General features: G+C 29.8%; 1 protein-coding gene across 10 annotated transcripts; it reads left to right on the top strand.

Moving 5' to 3' along the window:
* The first annotated feature begins 6,029 nt into the window (after nt 1-6,029).
* On the top strand, nt 6,030-14,395 carry LOC136223616 (agamous-like MADS-box protein AGL65). Of its 10 annotated transcripts, XR_010686037.1 has the most exons (18): nt 6,057-6,145; nt 6,886-7,310; nt 8,026-8,079; nt 8,387-8,504; nt 8,616-8,724; nt 9,210-9,272; nt 9,355-9,450; nt 9,548-9,655; nt 9,898-9,960; nt 10,180-10,365; nt 11,877-12,089; nt 12,533-12,592; nt 12,892-12,910; nt 12,997-13,064; nt 13,179-13,192; nt 13,295-13,356; nt 13,637-13,733; nt 13,913-13,954. XR_010686037.1 is itself a non-coding variant. In XM_066011722.1 (17 exons), exons 11-16 carry the CDS (start codon nt 11,905-11,907, stop codon nt 13,952-13,954), a joined length of 465 nt encoding a protein of 154 aa, XP_065867794.1. In that variant the 5' UTR covers nt 6,030-6,145; nt 6,962-7,310; nt 8,026-8,079; nt 8,387-8,504; nt 8,616-8,724; nt 9,210-9,272; nt 9,355-9,450; nt 9,548-9,655; nt 9,898-9,960; nt 10,180-10,365; nt 11,877-11,904; the 3' UTR covers nt 13,955-13,979; nt 14,192-14,395. The 10 variants fall into 10 exon arrangements, 7 of the variants coding, with proteins under 7 accessions (XP_065867794.1, XP_065867792.1, XP_065867796.1 ...); XM_066011722.1 differs by lacking the exons at nt 12,997-13,064; nt 13,179-13,192 and adding an exon at nt 14,192-14,395 and having other exon boundaries at nt 6,030-6,145; nt 6,962-7,310; nt 13,913-13,979; XM_066011720.1 differs by lacking the exons at nt 12,997-13,064; nt 13,179-13,192 and adding an exon at nt 14,192-14,395 and having other exon boundaries at nt 6,054-6,145; nt 6,912-7,310; nt 13,913-13,979.
* The last annotated feature ends 5,014 nt before the right edge of the window (nt 14,396-19,409 follow it).

Below are 19,409 nucleotides of genomic sequence, written 5' to 3'. Positions count from 1 at the left end.
GAGCCGATGGAAATCTCCGTCAGGTATCCTCAACTGTGACTAAGGAATGCGTGAGCTTATACACTATAGATCTCCATGGTCGTACTGCTTTATCAGGTCTAATAACGCTCAGCTGGGATAGGCTGAGTATATCTGACTTGTCGCAATGCTCGATCGGGCATATACGGCTCGACGATGTCTCTACACCGTATCCAACCGGCGTATGACACTCGAAGCCGATCATCATCGGGGACAGGACCATAAGGCAACCACGTCACTTGAAAAAAAATAATACTCAATAAAAAATAATAATATACTATAAGTAATACTTACATTAATTCTAAAATTTTATAAAATACCTCTGCTGCCGTCATACGGTCCAGCTGCCCGCGTATGGTATCTAGTCGGGCGGTCGTCTTGCCTGGTACCCCGACCTCCCATCTCAGTGCACGAGCATGGTCAGCTGGGATCAAGTGAGCTCCTCTATGCGGCCGGAACACCGGAAAATACTCGTATATCCATGCCTGCAGTAGGGTCAAACATCCGCATATACCTGAACAGTGTCCTCTGCTCGCTATCCCCAGCTGCCGGTACAACATGGCTAGTGTAGCAGACCCCCATGATAGTCCAGCTGCCCCGCTGACACCGCTGTAAACCTCAGCAAGATGGGCCGGCCTAATCCTATCTCCACTCTTGTCAACAAACAGAGTGGATCCAAGCATAAGCCACATCCACGCTGTGGCCCGAGTAGCGTCATCCCTACCCTCGGTGAGAAGCCCCTGTACAGCCCCAATAAATACACCTCCACCACCCCATAAATGTCGGGTCGGCAACAGAAGCTCAGCCTGACTCACCCCAAACATCATCATGCACATGGCATGAAGCCCGTCAGTAGGGGAGACTCGGACACCATCATTATACTAAATTATACTAAATTATACTATAATTATAAAATTATAATAAATTATACTAAAATATACTAAATTATACTAAAATATACTAAAATTATACTAAAATATACCTAAATTATACTAAAATTATACTAAAATAATAAATTATACTAAAATATACTAAATTATACTAAAATACTAAAATATACTAAAATTATACTAAATTATACTAAAATATACTAAAATATACTAAAATTATACTAAATTATACTAAATTATACTAAAATATACCTAAATTATACTAAAATATACTAAATTATACCTAAATTATACTAAAATAATAAATTATACTAAAATATACTAAAATACTAAAATTATACTAAAATTATACTAAATTATACTAAAATTATACTAAAATACTAAAATATACTAAAATTATACTAAATTATACCTAAATTATACTAAAGTTATACTAAAATTATAAATATACTAAAATATACTAATATACTAAAATATACTAATATACTAAAATTATACTAAAATTATAAAAAATACCTGTACTCGCAAAACGACCTCCTACGCGCTGGATCGGCTGTCTCCCCGGGGTCGACTGCTCATCGCTCTCCTCAACCTCGCGATCATGTGCAACTGCAGACTGTCGCACTGCCCGGGCTGCCACATCCAAGTAGTCCTGAAAAGAATCGCTATCAGGCTCTCTATCATCAAAATCGGTCGCCCCCTCCGATCCATCAATATCGGGCTGCTCCACAATCGATCCCCTCCTCAACTGGTCCGTCGCAGCCACTCTCCGCCTACGACCGGAAATATCAATACCACGCAATCTCGTATGTCGTGGTGTATCATCCTCGTCGTCCATATCTAGACGACGAGCAGATGACAGGATGGATTTCCCACCCCTAGTAGGCCGCTCCGTCTACAAAAAAAAATTACATTAAATTAATAAAATTGTAAATAATGTAAATTATACTAAATTTATAAAATTATACTAAAATAATACAATTGTAAATAATTGTAATTATACTATAATTATAAAATTATAATAAATTATACTAAAGTTATACTCAATTTATACTAAATTTATACTAAATTTATAAAATTACCCTAAATTAATAAAATTGTAAAAATCATGCTAATACTATACTAAATTTATACTAAAATTAAACTAAAATTATAAAATTACACTAAATTACTAAAATTTTAAATAATATAAATTTTTATAAAAAAACAACGTGGGCGTAAGGGAATCACGCTCGAACCACTGGTCGGGCGTATGAACATCACGCCCTATCAGTGGTGCGGGCGTATGAGCATCACGCCCGACCTGTGGTTCGGGCGTATGCGTATCACGCCCTACCATTGGTGCGGGCATGTGACTATCACGCCCGCACCACTGGTCGGGCGTGATACTCATACGCCCGAACCGCAGATCGGGCGTGATTCTCATACGCCCGACTGCGATTCTGGCGAATTTATAAAAGCCCCCACAGATTCATTTCGATCTAAAAATCAACGAAATAAAGCTGTAAATCTTACCACTTTAGCTTTTCCTTTACGGTTTATGTCACCATCCATGATTCGATTCACTAATTTGTCCGGATTTGAGCAAAAATCGTATAGGGTTCTTAAGAGGTTTTGGGTTTTTTCAAATTTAGTGCAAAGGGTAGTTCGGTTTATTCACGGGGCTAGAAGTATAAATTAGTGGCTAGGTTTAGTAACCCACTTATTAATTTGCTAGTTTGCTACACTTATTTAAGGCATTTACAACCCACGTGGCAATTCTTTGCTTCTTATCTATACTATATATAATTACGGAAGCAGAGAGAAATGAGAAGAAGTGTTTTAGAGGTCTTTTTGATAAGTTGTCAACGTAGTAAAAAATCAGATTAAAAATATTTAATTAATTAAAAATATATAATTACGGAAGCAGAGAGAAATGAGAAGAAGCGTTTTAGAGGTATTTTTGATGAGTTGTCAACGTAGTAAAAAATCAGATTAAAAATATTTAATTAATTAAAAATAACAAATTTATATTTATAATATATTAAATAATTACTAGCCTATTAATTAAAATAATAAAAGAAAGCAAGAGTTACGGAAAGATGAAAAAACACAAAGCAAAAGAAATCCAAAACTCACAAATAAACTTCTATATAAAACATGATAGATAATATTCCACCATTATATTCATTGGTCACGATAGATAGTATTATATTTCTGAAGGTAAATATTCGATTTTTTTAATATGTTGTAGTTATTTTGTTCTCAATTATGTTGTTGTTTTATTTTTATTAAACAATAGTTGTTATAGTTTCATCTTTCAGATTCATTTCTGTTGTTACCCATGTTCTATCCTCTCCCTATTTTATCCTTGTTTTCTTTTTTTTTTCTTTTTTTTTTCCAAACTGATAGCTTCAATTGAAGAAATCCGACAGAAATAGAAGATGCATGAACAACTAAAACCGAAAACACAAAAATGTCAAAAATTACAAGAAATTCTTATGTTTCTCAAGGTAATTATTCGATTTTTTTTCATATGTTGTAGTTATTTTTGTTCTCAATTGTGTTGTTGTTTTCTTTTTATTAAACAATAGTAGTTTCATTTTTCAGAAATAAAATTTCATTTCTGTCGTTACCCAGGTTCCATACCTCTCGCTACCTTATCCATATTTTCTTTTTTATTTGTTTTTTTTTTCAAAATGACTAAAATAAACATGAACTCTTAACTAAAATTTAGATTTTCGGCTTTATATGAACTCAATTTTTGGTTTTCTCAATTATGCTGTTGTTTTATTTTTATTAAACAATTGTTGTTATAGTTTCATCTTTCAGAGATGAAATTTCATTTCTGTCGTTATCCAGATTCCATACCTCTCGCTACTTTATCCATGTTTTCTTTTTTATTTATTTATTTTTCAAAATGACTAAAATAAAGATTTTGTATATTTGCATTCTTTTTTAGTATATGTTCCTAGGTGTTATTGTTTTGATTGTTAAATCTAACTAAAATTTAGATTTTCGGCTTTTTATGAACTCAATTTTTAGTTTTAATTGAAGTTAGATTAATTTTTTTAATTCGGAACATGTTGAAATCCACTCATTTTTTTAGTTTGAGTTTAGCTAATTGATATGGATTGTATTTTTTATTTTTATGTATTTTGGTACAAATAGATATAAAGTTTCACACGATAGTTGTTCATTGAAGTTTGAAACATATTAAATAAAATATTACAGAGATATTGGAATATTATACTTACAATGAAGTTTATTTCAATATAAATTATGTTATATTATTATTATTATTATTATCAAGAAGTTATTTTTTCCCAATTTTCTAGACAATGAGACTGTAAGCGTCTAATACGCTTGATAAAATGTTTATTCTTGAAGAATGTGGATTATGGTAGATACGAATTCAAAATCAAGGTAAATAAAAATAAATTTTGATGCTCAAAATCCTAAAAATGTACATTAATTATGGATATTGATATAATTGCTTTTGCAACATTGACTTATATAATTTTTAACTATTATATTATGGTTCGTACAAAATTGTTAGTATTTCAAGAGTTTTTAACAGATGAAAATGAAATATGATCATAGGACAAATTATTGAAAAATATTAATTAAGAACATATTATTATTTGAATCTCTTCAAATTCTCAAATGTTGAGCATAATGATTCTAATTAATATAATTAATTTCACATATTAATTATAAAACGTTTTTTTTTGTACTGAGTGGTTACAATTGCGATTTAATTCTATTTAACTAAAATTAATTTATGGGCTTAATACTTCATTAAGAAAAAATAAAATGTTTAATTAATGGGCAAAAAATATTTTCACTCTCCTCTTTATACGCTTATGTCTCGACATTCTCTCTTATTTAAAAAAAAAAACCGAGAGGAAGATGGTTCTCTCCTAATTAACTTTTTCGTCCCTTCATTTTTTTTTTCAATTCTTTTGTTTGTTTTTCTTACTTACAAAATTCAAGAATATATAATTATTAGAAAATATTAATGAAGTCAAATAAGTGATATCTACGAGTATGTCTGATATTCTATATAGTGAAAAAATGAAGAACAAATTGATCGAATGTCTTGATGAGATATCTCTTAAACTGATTCAATTAGATATATTGGGTTATTGTAGCAGAATGAATAATTGAATTCGAATACTTGGTGATAATGAAATTCCATCAACCAAAATAATTATCATCAAGATGAATTTGTGACTAATTCTTACGAATTTTATTTTTTTTATATGTAACATATTGAATTGATAAAGTTTCTTCATATGCAACATTAGAAAAGTATTGATTGTAATAGTTTATAGAATAATATATTGATGTTGCTTTCATTTTAACATAGATTGTAATTCTTTTGTATCATAGATATAATATTTAATTTTAATTGTAGTTTAATTCAATTTTTGTTTAACCTATATTGTAATTCTTTTGTATCGTAAATATAATATTTAATTTTAATTATAGTTTAATTCAATTTTTGGTTTTTTTATTATATTCTAATATATTTCTTAATTAATCTGCTATTTTATTATTATTGTTTCACAGAATATTTGGAATATGAAAATGTATTAAAATTCCTAAAAAGTATAAATCATTGAATTTTGTAAAAATAAATAAATCATTCATCTTTAGTTAAAATTCTATAAAAAAGTAGTCAATTATTTTTAAAATTAATTTAATTTGAATTATCATTAAAAAATATATATTAATTTAAAATATACATAATATAAAATTTTTTCATAGCATGATATAAAATTATTTAAAAGTAAATATGTCAATTTATTTATTTATCTAAATTATATAAAAGTTTCATACCTCGTGCATCGCACGGGTTTTCGACTAGTTTTGCATAATAATGAATGCATATAAATAAGATATTACTTTTTATATTGTATTACAGCTTCTTTAATTTTGAAATATTATACTGTTTCCTAAAGTTATTACTAGATTTTCAGTTGTCAACAATTTCAAATTGCATTTTGTCCTCAAATTCAACCGCTACAAGAACACCTCCAATGGGCATTTGCGTACTTAACCCCCCGCACATCAAAACGTCGTCGCTTTATGGAGGGTTAGTTTTGTCTTTCGCTTAATCTTCTACGCCACTTCTCCTTGTCCTTCACCAGGCATGTGTCTTCTTCTTGCTGCTGATATTGGTTTCTATTTCCCTAACGCTCTTCTATCTCTTCGTTTCTCCAGTTTACCATTCTCTCAACTCCCTGTTTAAGGTCAGTTTTGTTCTTATGATTCATTATCATTTTCCTTGCTTGTTAGTATCTTCCTTTTTTATTCTGTATTTGGATTAAAAGGTTGCTTTTATTAATTAATTGAAATTATGAACACGAGACATGTGCAATGCTATAGATCCTCTTTATGCCTTATTATTGTTCTTGGTCTATTCAGTTATTGGCTCTTTTGTAAGTTGAAACTTCATGCAACATGTAGGCAATCGTTAGTCTATAGATTTGTTATTGTTATGAAGGTTTTACATGTGACTCATATGCTTAATTTTCATATGCATCACTACTAGGTACTGATGAATCAGTTTAGAGAGCTGCATGTCAATTAATTTTAAGCAAGGTTTAAAATATTTTGTTCTAATTTTCTATCAGATTTCAGACTAATTTGTTTATTAATGAGTTGTTTTCCTTAATGTGAGTCTGCTCTGTTTATTAGCGATTTTTTACATCTTAAATATATTAGGTCACTATATGAAATTGTTGATGTGATCCGGACAACTCAGTCCATTGTTATTTCTAGTGTCCTTAGTATATTATCTTGTTGTATTACAATCTACTAAATTTCAACTTGACTTGTGTTGTTTAATTGACATATTTTGGTGATAATTGTTGTCATATAGACTACAAAATTTCAGTTTCTGTAAAATTCATTACTCGTTAACTGGTACATCCTCTAATATTTGCAATTCTTTTGTTTATATTATTATTATTTCATTTTCTTTCTCCAGATAACTGTGAGTCTATAAATGTACAGAATCTACTGTTTATAGTTACTGGGAAACTGAGGGATAATCTTTTGCCTAGTGAGGTATTCAATGAGGTGAGAGCAAGGAATCCCTGTTGAGTAATGGAGATTGCTTCTACTAGAATGCGACGACCATCAATCATGTCTCTTAATTCAGATTGGGAAACTAATTTGACAAGAGGAGTCGATCAGCTTCGACTCTTCAGCAGCTTAGACGACAGTTGTGCACCTGGACTGCAGTCATTGGAGGTTGCAGCTTCACTTCCTTCTTGTTTAGCTGTTTTTATTTGTGGAAGCAGCCAAATCAAATATAGTGCCGCAACTCTCCATCTGCCCAGCCGACCAGCATTGCCGTCTTTCTCTACCATCAGTTGCCTCTTATCTCCACAGCTGGTTGCCGATGATCAGGTGATTTTAATTTAAATGAAATTTTCAGTTAAATGTACTCATCTATATTATGTTGATTCCCTAATTTCTTTGCATCTACCTACTTGTGTAAACTGACTTCCATAAATATGACAATATGAAGTGGAAAAGATCTGTAACAGCAACATCAAAATCAAACTCCGAATAACCAAATCTTTGGGAATTAGGCCAATTGAGTTGTAAAATAGATTAGTATATTTCAAATAAATATGTTTTGGAAAGTTGTGATGTTGTTTTTCCCTATGGATAATCCAAATTAAAGTTTACAATGCCTCTATCCATTAATTTTCAACTTCATCTATAGATAGCTTAAAACTTTATCTCTACATAGCTTAAATATGTTTTTGTTTCCATACTTGAATGTTTTCTTTTCTTTCAGTTGGATGGATTCTCTTTAGTTCGGAAGAATTTGCTGTTGCAAAACCTTTTATTATTGTTTTACTGACCAGTTGTATGGTCATTTGACGATTGAGAAACATGTTAGCTTAACTTGTAGTATATTAGTTTCCATATGGTTAATTTGGATGTACTTACGTGTTTATGAATGTCAGTGGAAGTGGTTAATTTTGTTTAAAGTAGAAGTTATTGTGGTTTTTATTCGCTCAGAGGTTCGGTTGGTGATTCTTGCTTAATAGTTCTTCATTTCTATATTTATTAATTGGGGTTTCTGTTTCATAAACTTGTATTGTTGTTACAGAATGCTAATGGTGATATCAACAATGAAACCAGAGAAGACCTGCTGCATTTGAATGTTAGCTTTTCCTTCTCAGCCTGTTTCCAATTTTAATTCTTTTCCTTAATTAGCTCTTTTATCAGAATTTCATTAAAAACATGATTCTCTGCTAGTTTTGAACTTACTTTGAGGAACATAATTCCTTTGTAAATCAGAGTAAGAGATTATGTAAAATAATTTTAATACAGTTGTAAATCAATAACACACATGAGAGATGACAAGATATTATATCAGAGTCAAAACTTTATAATTAAAAAGTGTGGATGGAATTTTTTGGTTTTCAAGGTTTAAGGAATTCACCTCAAATATTAATTATTCCATGCAGGAAAAAAGATTTCAAAGACGGAAGAGGAGTCAAAAATTGTAAGATACTATTGTTGAAGTTGTTGTAAGTTAAATCAAGTGTTGATAGCATTTCAAAGACGGAAGAGCAGTAAAAAATTGTAAGATACTATTGTTGAAGTTGTTGTAAGTTAAATCAAGTGTTGATAGCATTTCAAAACCTGCAAATTAAAAAGAACATTGATTAATCACTTATTAATTGTTCCATTCAGAATATATCCCTCCAGATATAAATACTTCAAAGACGGAAGAGCAGTCAAAGATTGTGAGATACTGTTGTGGTTGAAGTTGTTAAACCGTAAATAAAGAATCTCCAAATTGGTAAGTGTTGATAGTCTTTCAAAACCTGCAAATTAATTAAAACCATTCACTAGTTACTGTATTTATTGAGAATACATGAAATAAGTTATAGTATATACATATGATAAGTATTAATATAAAGTGATAGAAATCAATAAATTAAACTTTTGACTTTTGAACGTTGCTAGTAATTGCTAAGATTGAGTTTAATAGGTCTTGCTTGTTCATAGTACCACATTGCAGTTATTTGAGTGCTGGAGAGTGGAAATCACTTCGAAGATTCCGATATTAATATTTTTGTGTCCATCTCCTACTCCACAGTAATTGAATTAATTATAAGAAGAGATTATATATTTTTGTCTCAAATCTACACTTCATGATCCGGTTTCCATATGATATAGAGAGGTTTGATATGAATGATCTTGGTCTCTAGAAGCTTTGCTCCTGAATTTTCATAATAGGCACATATTTATTCAACATTTTACTGAATCTTGCTCTGAAAATAGGTGTTGCATATGGACCGAAAGGACTACTATGGAGGTGAATCAACCTCTCTTAATCTTAATCAGGTATATTCTCTCATTGTCAGGATATAGAATTTGTTAATTTATTATGACTGTATTTTGTATCAATCTGATCCTCTTTTTGAAGTTGTTGATAATTGTAGCTTTGGATGCGCATTAGGGGAGATGAAAAACCTCCAGAAGTCCTCGGTTTAAGGAGTATAACGTTGACATGATACCTAAGGTATGTGTCATTTGAGTACATATCACAATTTCTATCTTTTTGAATTTTGACTCACTTAATATTAATAATGCTTTATATTTGCTCTTTTTTTTCGCAGTTCATCATTGCCAACGGAAACATGGTTCGAGTTCTCATCCATACTGATGTTACTAAGTATCTTAAATTCAAGGCAGTGGATGGTAGTTTTGTATACACTAAAGGAAAGGTATGATAAACTTGTAATTAGATTTCGTTGATGTAATTAGCTTAATATATTTTTGACAAAGTAATAAATTGATGCCATATTTATACAGACCTGATCCTCTGCCAGTTTTGAACTTACTCTGATATAATATCTTGCATTAGAAAGAATTTTGAAGGTTGTAAAACCACTATTCCCAAGGTCTGGGAATTATTCATTTGCGTTCTATTCTTGTATATACCTGCTCTATTCATCTATTTTCACAGGCAAGGATCTTCTTGGTAAGAGTTCAGAACTTGAAAGGGCACAGCAAGGAGGTGATTAGTGAGGTAGGAACACGGAGCCCTTCTAGACGATCAAATAATTGGATTACATGTTAGAAATTCCAAAGCTCACAAAAAAGAGAAATAAATTGTTGGTTACTTGGCCAAATATATCTGTAATAATGTCATATATGAAGTTTTCGGGTTAATACATTTTAATCATAATTTTAAGATTGAACTGCTGTTTATCAAATTGCTACTGACATCGTTTTTGCTGGCTTACAGGAGGAACTGATAGAACAACTATTGACTCGACTCCAGGCCCATATTTTGATTTGAGCTAACTGAACAGACCTTTTCTTGATTATAAGAGACCTTCTGACAAGGAAAACGATTGTAGCGGATTTTAAGCAAAAAATGGATGCCATATTATCAGAAATTGATAAAAATTCTCCAAACTTTAAGGCTCGGGTATAGTACTCCATTCAATCCTTTTTCTTTTGTATTGTAAATAATTTAACAGTACAGAAAAATCCGACAGAAAGTAATCATTTGGGTCGCGTTTCTCAAATACATTTTTTTCCACTGATGATCTCTGAAAACCGGTCAGAACCGCTCAAATGACCGGTTTAATGAAGTGGTCTCAGTTGTGCCGTCTGATTGGGTACTTTTTCATCAGCATTTAATAAAAAAAAAACAATTTTTTTGTTAATAGGGGGATTCGAACACGGGATCCCTCGCTACAAGCCAATATGGCTTAAGCCTAGGCTGCTGTTTGATTTATTGTTTTTATCAACAGTTAAGTTGTATATAGTTTGTTCAAAATTTAAATTGTTTGGTTAATAGAGGTTTGAATCCTACCTCTGTTAAAACGTAATTTTTTTTAACTAAATATGCTTGAAATCTAACCAGACAAAACCGCTTGACCGACTTTGGGTCAACGGTTCACGGTTAAATCGGCCAGTTTGAGCGGTTCTGGGCAGTTTTTAAAAGATTAAGAATTCGAACAACCTTCAGTTTGGAATTGTGACCGGTTCCGTTTGAACTATGTAACTATGTTGAACCGGACAGTCCGGTTTGGTTCTTATAACCATAAATTTACATTTTTTCAAGTAAACATGTCTGAAATCTAAATGGACCAAATTGCTCAGTAGGTCAACCGGTTCACTGTTAAATCGGTCAGTTTGAGCGGTTCTAGCCGGTTTTTAAAGATTAAAAATTGGAACCACCTCTAGTCTGAAACCGTTTCGGTCGAACTAGGTTGAACCGGACGGTTTCGGTTTGGTTCTTACAACCGTGATTTGAACTTACAAGTATAAAATATATACCCTACTATTTTTTTTTTATTTACATGTTAATAGTATTATTATTAATAATAACTATTTAGATTAAAAATGATATATTTTATATATATTTTTTTTTGTAAATTGAATTTATTTTTTTAATTTATCATATTGAATATAAAAAATATCCCTAATTTTTTTAGCAGATTATGTTTTTATTTTATGTTGTGTTACTTAAGCAGATTAGTATATTAATTGGTAACCGATTAGGACAATTTCACTTTCCAAACATGACTTAATACACTTTAGTCATGCTAATTAATAGGCATTGGCACAGGATTTTATTATCTGCCAATTTGAACATGTGGCATTGCATTAGCAGATTATGTTGTTTTTTTTTTTTTTGATGTACAGATTATGTTTTCTTTTGTTTTGTTACTTTAGCAGATTATATATAATTGGTATCAGATTAGGACAAATTCACTTTCCAAAGATGAGTTGATACATTTTAGCCAAGGTAATTAGAGCAGTGGATTCTATTGTCTGCCAATTTGAACATGTGGCATTGCATGATGAAGATCAATGGTCCAGAAGAACTGCACCAAAATCTACAGATTTTAATTACTAAATTTGAAATTAGTTCTTCTGAAGTTTCACATGTATATAATACCATGGTTTTCCTAACTTATGCATTTTCAGTTTCAGTTTCAGAAATTAGAAAGGTGAAATGGGAAGAAAGAAGTTGCAAATAACAAGATTGGACAGTGTGAAGGCAAGACAAATCAAATATTCAAAGAGGAAAGTTGGACTCTTGAAGAAGGCCAAAGAACTTGCTATCCTCTGTGATGTTGATGTAGCTGTTGTCATGTTCTCTCCTACGGGAAAGCCATCTCATTATGTTGGCCATGACAAGTAATCCTTTTTTTTCCTTATTATTTAGCCATCTCATTATATTTGCCCCCTGATCTTTCCAAAATTTTGGTTTTTGGCCCCTGACTTATTATTTAGTAACATTTGCCCCCTGATCTCTCCGAAATGCTTATTTTCATCCCCTTACCTATTATTTGGTTAGATCACCCCTGATCTATCTAAAATTGATGGTTGAGATTTCACCAATGGATAAAAAGACTAAACTGTTTGAAAAGAACAAAAAAAGTTAAAGAGAAGATTAAATATTGTGTTAGGTAACAATACATGAATTAATAAATTATTTATCCTTCCATTAATTGAGTTTCACAAGCATATAAAACTGGCTCAAGAGGTTAAATATATAAATGTTTATGTGTGATATGGTAAATTAGAATATGTGATTTTTGTATAATATATAACTTAATTTATTGAATTTAATGTTTCAGAGATTTAAGTGCTATCTTAGACAAGCTTTGCAAATTGTCTTTGGAAGACCGAGAACGAAGGTGCGACTTATCTCTCTTTTATGTTATTATATAAATATTAAACAATTATAGTTTTAAACAAAGCAAAAAGATAATTGTTATTTTTTCTATTTACTTTTCAATTATTATTGTTATAATGTCTTCCATCATCAAATAATTATGAATTTTAAAATTTAATGGAACTGATCACTTCAGCATAAATAGTTCTGTTGAAAAACAAATCACCAATTTCTACATAATATTTATATTTTTAGTTACAATGATTAATATTCAGCCAATATCCCATTCAATTGCTAAGTTATTCTTATTAAAATTTTCAGGAAGACATACACTATGAAGGTATGCATTTACTTAAATGAAAAGTAATTATATTTTCATTTTTAGATTTATATTTAATATGTTAATATAACCTTTATATTTGAAAGTCGCTTAAGAAGGCGTATGCAAAGCTGGACTTAGATGGTGGTGATCTAGAAAACCATACAATTGATAGGTATATATATATAGATATAGATATAGATATGCAGAACTTTTCTAATTCCTAACCATGCATTTTGTATTATCCATATGTTTTTTGTAATTTTTTTTTTTTTTTTTTTTTTTGCAGACGCGAACAACTTAGTATGTATATATATGTTCTTTTCAAATTGAGAAATCTTTGTAGTCCTTTAATTTTGTATTATAAAATTAATTAAATACTTAAAATGTGTCCAATTTAAACAGGTGCAGACGCAACAGCTGAACGAGCTGAAAAAGAAACTAGCTGAGAAGATAGAACTTCTGAGGTTTGCTTTATGTTTTATTACTGTTACATTATAATAATAGTCTGGTCTTATATTATTTAAATATTACTCGCTTTGATCGAAATATCATAGTTTGTGTCTCTCCGCTTTTAATGCATTAGAAACACTTTGTAGTATCTAAGGAATATAGCTCGGTACAGCTCTGAAATAAGAGGTGGGAGGTTGTGGATCCGAACCTATCCTCTTACAAAAAAAAAAAAAAAACCCCATAAAAAGAAAAAGAAACATTCTGTATTAATATGTATTAATTTACTTTTGGTAGGGATTGGAAGAATCCTTATAATGTTGAGAGCCTTGAAAAGATCAAAATAATGGAAGATCATCTTCAAACAGTCCTTTACAAACTAAAGGATTTGAAGGTATATATGAAATTTTTATACAACTCTTTCTATTTCTTATATATAATGTTATAGCTAAGAATTCTCCATTAAATAATAAATTTGTTTCATTATATATATATTAGCTATAGAAAATGAATATAATTTCCGATTTTATGCCATGAAAATTGACCTTGACCTTTTATCTTATTTGTTGGAAGTTTGAAGTAAGTGAACGTGAGATCGAGGGTTGGAGCTTTTGAGATCGAGGAATGGAGCTTTTGAGAGGTATACTGTTGCATTCATTTGCAAGTCTTATTTTTATAAGACATTTCTAGATGGCATTTTTGATACGATATTACGAAATATAGAGATAACCCGATTAATACTATTATCATTTTTATTGTGTTTACATCATGTACTATCATAAGTCATATGAGATAATATAAACGATTATGGTACAGACAACCTGAATTGTGATTTTTGGCATTTGAGTGCAGGTAGTGAAGGACTTGGAATTTCTAGACTATATGAAGATGATTAATGATGTGAAATAATATAATTTGTTTTCAGAAGACTTTATCTTAGCATGTAATATTTTCTATTCGGTTGATATAATTTGCATTAGAAACAATGGCTAAAGCATGTCTTTGCAGCAAGAAATGAATATAAACATCATATGGAGTTTTAGTATTTTAAGTGTCTAATCTTAGTGGAATCTATAATTTATAGAGCTTTTCAAATTATTTTCTTCTTTCTGATATTTGACCCGCTAATTTGGTATCAAAAAGAACTGGTGAACTGGACAGTTCGGTTTGGTTCTTACGACTATAATTAAATTTATATTTATATTATTTTATAAATAAACATGCTTGAAATCTAAAAAGATCAAATTTTCAGTTCAAGCGGTTGGTTTGAGCGGTTTTAGATGATTTTTAAAAATTAAAAAATTTGAACTATCTCTGTTCAGAATTATTACTGGTTGAACCGAACGGTTTGCTTTTGTTCTTACAACCATGATTTGAACTTAAAATATGCATAAATAAAATTTAAAGTTCAGTAAGTTACGTAATTTTAGTATAAATACATACCCTACTATTTCAACTATTTCAATAATTTACATGTTAATAGTATTATTATTATTAATAACTATTTAGATTTTTTTTAATCAAATAACTATTTAGATTAAAAATTACATATTTTACATTTTTCATTCTTTTTTTTTTTGTATATTATTAATAACTATTTAGATTAAAAATTATTTATTGTATATTTTTCATTCTTTTTTGTATATTAAATTTTAGGGTCCTGATATTTATAGCCCTAAGGGCTGTAAATAAAACCCCACAAATTACTATATTTAGTGTTAATTTAGTTTTTCAAAATAATCTTATAATAAAATTTATTAATATTTAAAAATTAAATTATTAAATACTCATAGAAACTAGTAAACTATTTGTATTTCCAATACAAATAAATGCTTTAGAATTAAGATTTTATTTTATTTTATTAAAAATATATGGAAAATTAATGCTTATATACAACCCTAAGGGTTGTATATATCATTTGCCTTATATATATTTTTTAATTTATCATATTGAATATACAAAATATACAAATAAAATTTAAAAGTTCAGGAATTTACACAATTTAAACTCAAATATAATTATATCCTACTACTTTATCAAATTTACATGTTAATAATACTATTATTATTATTATTATTTTTTTTTATAAAGTTAATAATATTACTATTAATAATAACCATTTGTTAAAAGTTATATATTTTATATTTTCACTTTTTTTTGTAAATTGAATTCTATTATTTTTTTTTAATTTACATACTGAATATACAAAATATCCCTATACTTTTAGCAGATTATATTTTTTTAGTATATTAATTGGTAAAAGATTAGTACAAATTCACTTTCTAAACATGACTTAATATACTTTAGTCCCCGAATTAATAGGTGGACATATATAATTTGTAGAGCAGGATTTTATTTACTACCATTTTGAACATGTGGCATTCCATGATGAACATCAATGATCCACAAAAACGTATTAAAATCTACGGATCTTCATTTCTAAATTTGAAATTAGTATTAGATTTTTTTTATTTTGATGTTTCACATTTATATAATATAAAGGTTATTTGAGAAATTGGAGAGATGAAATTAACTAAAATAGGAAGAAAAAAGTTGAAAATAACAAGGATGGACAATGTTAGGACGAGACAAGTCAAATATTCAAAGAGAAAAGTTGAAGTTACAATGTCTGAGATCTAATAGTCACTAAATAAAATGACAAAACACATGTTTAAGCCCCTGAACTTTTTCTTTTTAAGGATCAGGCCCTGATCATTTATTTTTCCATACTGAACCCTTGATCTTTATCTTTCTTATGGATTTGACCCTTTTGTAACAGCTCCGTCCAAACTGTGCTCCACGCGCCATTAGTGATGAATAAGCATGCTGAAGTGGATTTATTTATGCCATGTGGATTCATTATCAAACGATGCACATTAAATAATTGATCTCAAAATTTATGCGATAGTTATTCATTAATCTAACCCTAATTCTCACTTTCAGTAAATCGATTTTCTTCTTGAATCGGATTCGAGCCACCCTTCCTCCTCCTCCCAAACGCAAAAGGCATACGGTTTTCTACTAAACAAACGATGAAATCAAGAGAAATCTGAGAAAGAAAATTAGACACTAACTTGAGTTTGATCGCTTTTTGGAACTTTAACAGGTTAGTAGTTATATCAAATAATAGATTTAACAAAGTATGTGGTCCCTCTGTAAACTTTAACTTTTGTCGTTTTCTATTATAAAATACATATTGCAATTTTTTTTTTTTGTATTTGAGAAAGATGAAGTACATGTATTTATTTATCCTTAGGGATTCGTTGATTAAATGACATTTTCAAAATAAAATTATCATCTTTGATTTTTTGTGGATAAAATTTTGTAATTTGATTTAAATAGAATGTTTGTGAGTTCTATGTAAATAATCCATTATTTAATTGAGTTCTTATATCATTTATTATCTCTTGATATAACTTTTTTTTTCTGTCTTTCAATTAGATAAAATGACGACGTTCCACTTAAGTGAAACGACGTGTTTTGTCTAATTGAAAAACAAACAAAAAGACCTTTCAGTCCTCAATTAAATCCTCAAATCTCATCTTCTCAAATAGTCTATCCCATCTCCTAAAATCCCTAAAATAGTGTTGCTCTCTTCAAATCCCTAATTCTCTCTTCAAATCTCACCTCAAACGTGTTGCTTTGTTTCAAATCCTATTGATTCTGCCTGCTGCTCTTCTCTCTCCCATCTGGTATCCGTCTCTGTTGTCTCCCTCTCGGTCCGTTCCATCTTTGCCTTGAATTGATATCTACTCAAATTGTAACCCTTCAAATTGCTATCCCGGACTGATTTATCTTATTGTGATGTTAATCTTCTGTTAATTGATTTTTTTGCTGCTACTAGTCTCTTAATTTATCTTCAATTGTAATTTGTTTAGTGTTTGTTGTTGGTTTGGTTGCAATTTTGCAAATTGTAGAAACTTGTTGGTGCTACAGTAATTTTGCAATTTATGCTAAATTGATTTTGCAATTTAACAAGTAAAGTAAATGATTTGATTTGAACCAATTAGCAATTTAGCAAGGGTTTGATTTGAATCAATTAACAAAAGTGTACCAATTGAGTAATTTAACAAGCAAATGATTTGATTTGAACTAATTAGCAATTTTGCAAGGGTTTAATTTGAACCAATTAGCAAAAATATATCAATTGAACAATTTAAGAAGCAAATTATTTTATTTGAACCAATTAACAATTTAGTAAGGATTTTATTTAAACCAATTAGCAAAAGTTTGAACCAATAAAGTAATTTAATGAAAATTTGAGCAATCTAACAGTAACTATTTATAAACTTTTGGTACTTTGCTAATTATAACACTAACGTTACACCGTATATATAGTTTACCCCACTGTCTTAAAGTTTACTTTGCAGATTGAAGTTTAAGAATGGTGATAATGGTCAGTTTACTTTGCAAACTCACTGATTGTGCTTGTGAGTTATGTTTAATTTCACTGTATTGCTTCTGTTTGTATGCTACGGAGCGACGGCGAATACAACATTGTTTGGTTGAGGGGGCTGATTTTACATGTGGTGTATAAAAAAAAACTGCTAAATCAAATTTATTGATATTTTTTCCGTATATATACGTGTTATAATCTGAGTAGTCAATAATCAATATTTAAGTACTAATATAAAACTTCTCAAAATTAAGCTACATTGTGTTTAAGATTTTTAAAATGAAAAAAAATGTGTCTAATAGAAAAAAATCGGATTTAGAGACTCTAATAGGCCAAAATTTTTTATAAATTTGGATTTAAGGAGGGCTTAATGCCAAAAATAACAGGCAAAAAAATTAGAATTTTGGTTTTAAAGAAGCTAACAAAATCTGTCCCAATTTTGGAGGTGCTAATTCAGCATCCAATCTAAATTTCTTGGTTACAGGAGACCGGAACCACTATACAACCTCAAATTTTATGAAGACATGAGAGACAAAACTACTCTTGATCATGGTGGTTCCGGCGGACGGAAGAGCCCGAACCCCTCCATGTATCCTCCCGCCCCTGGTGGTAACATCAAAACCTACAAAGTTGATAATAACGAGTTTAAAGATAAGATGCAAAATGTTTGAAGACTTCATATCTCAAAAAAGAGTTCTAGATTGTGGATATAAAAATTGATTAATTAATTATATATAGAACTATATTTGAAAGTTTGGTTTGTCTAATCAAGGTTTAGTAAAATTAATATTATGCTCTTCTTTCAATTCTTATCATTGTAAAGTTTTGTTCGTTTAATTAATAAAATCAATATTGCTAAGTTTTGTCTTTGGTTCTTATTTGTGAAAAATGTTATGTTATAAACATGTTGACATTAATTTATAACAAATTAAAATTATGTTTGTTTTTTTGAAAAATTAAAATTATGTAGTTAATTGTTGACTATATGGGTGTGACATATTGCATGTTACATACAATTAATGAGTTTTTATAACGGATTTAGCGTATTGCGCGTTCTAAAAGACCAACAATTCTTGGTACACTAAAATGCTAGTATTAGTAACGTCTCTAATTGTAACGACTTGGACTATTATAAATAACAATCTTTCTTATTTGTTTGTTTTTCTTTTCCTTTCCTACAAAAAAAAAAAAAATAACAATCCTTCACATCAAAATACTGTTACAATCTGTTAATAGATTATACTCCAATACAACTGAGATAGTACATTAACAAAAAAATTTGAAAGGAGATTGCATTAATGTACCTCAATCAAGCAAGAATATAACATTACAGACGAAACAAAATTTGGAATAGAATGATAAAACCAAGGACAAGACCCAATCCAGGAAGCCCGAGCAAGAGCATAGGACAAATTTGACTGAGTAAGAGTCGTTTTGATGAAGCAGCTCCCAACAACGAACAACAATATCACCAAACTCAGAAAGGTCTTCCGTGAAGATAGTATCTTAACATTACACACCTACTTGTTCCGGTGCTGCATTACTTCCTTAAGTTCATTCTACCAACTTGTAACATGTGTTTATCATCCTAAATTAACTATTGCTCCACCAGGCAATGGTAGGCCAGTGGATGGAGATTGATGGTGGTCCGGTGGTGACTGGAAATTGGAGATA

This window comes from Euphorbia lathyris, chromosome 3, assembly GCF_963576675.1.
Source record: "Euphorbia lathyris chromosome 3, ddEupLath1.1, whole genome shotgun sequence".
Classification (NCBI taxonomy): Eukaryota; Viridiplantae; Streptophyta; class Magnoliopsida; order Malpighiales; family Euphorbiaceae; genus Euphorbia; species Euphorbia lathyris.
The sequence above is the reverse complement of the archived record's forward strand: the minus strand, read 5'-3'. Positions and strand labels throughout refer to the sequence as shown.

Coding starts and splice junctions, on each gene's coding strand:
- LOC136223616 (XM_066011722.1), top strand. CDS start 11,905: ATGGGAAGAAAGAAGTTGCAAATAACAAGATTGGACAGTGTGAAGGCA. Junction 12,090..12,532: donor CATTATGTTGGCCATGACAA/GTAATCCTTTTT, acceptor TTAATGTTTCAG/AGATTTAAGTGCTATCTTAG. Junction 13,734..13,912: donor ACAAACTAAAGGATTTGAAG/GTATATATGAAA, acceptor ATTTGTTGGAAG/TTTGAAGTAAGTGAACGTGA.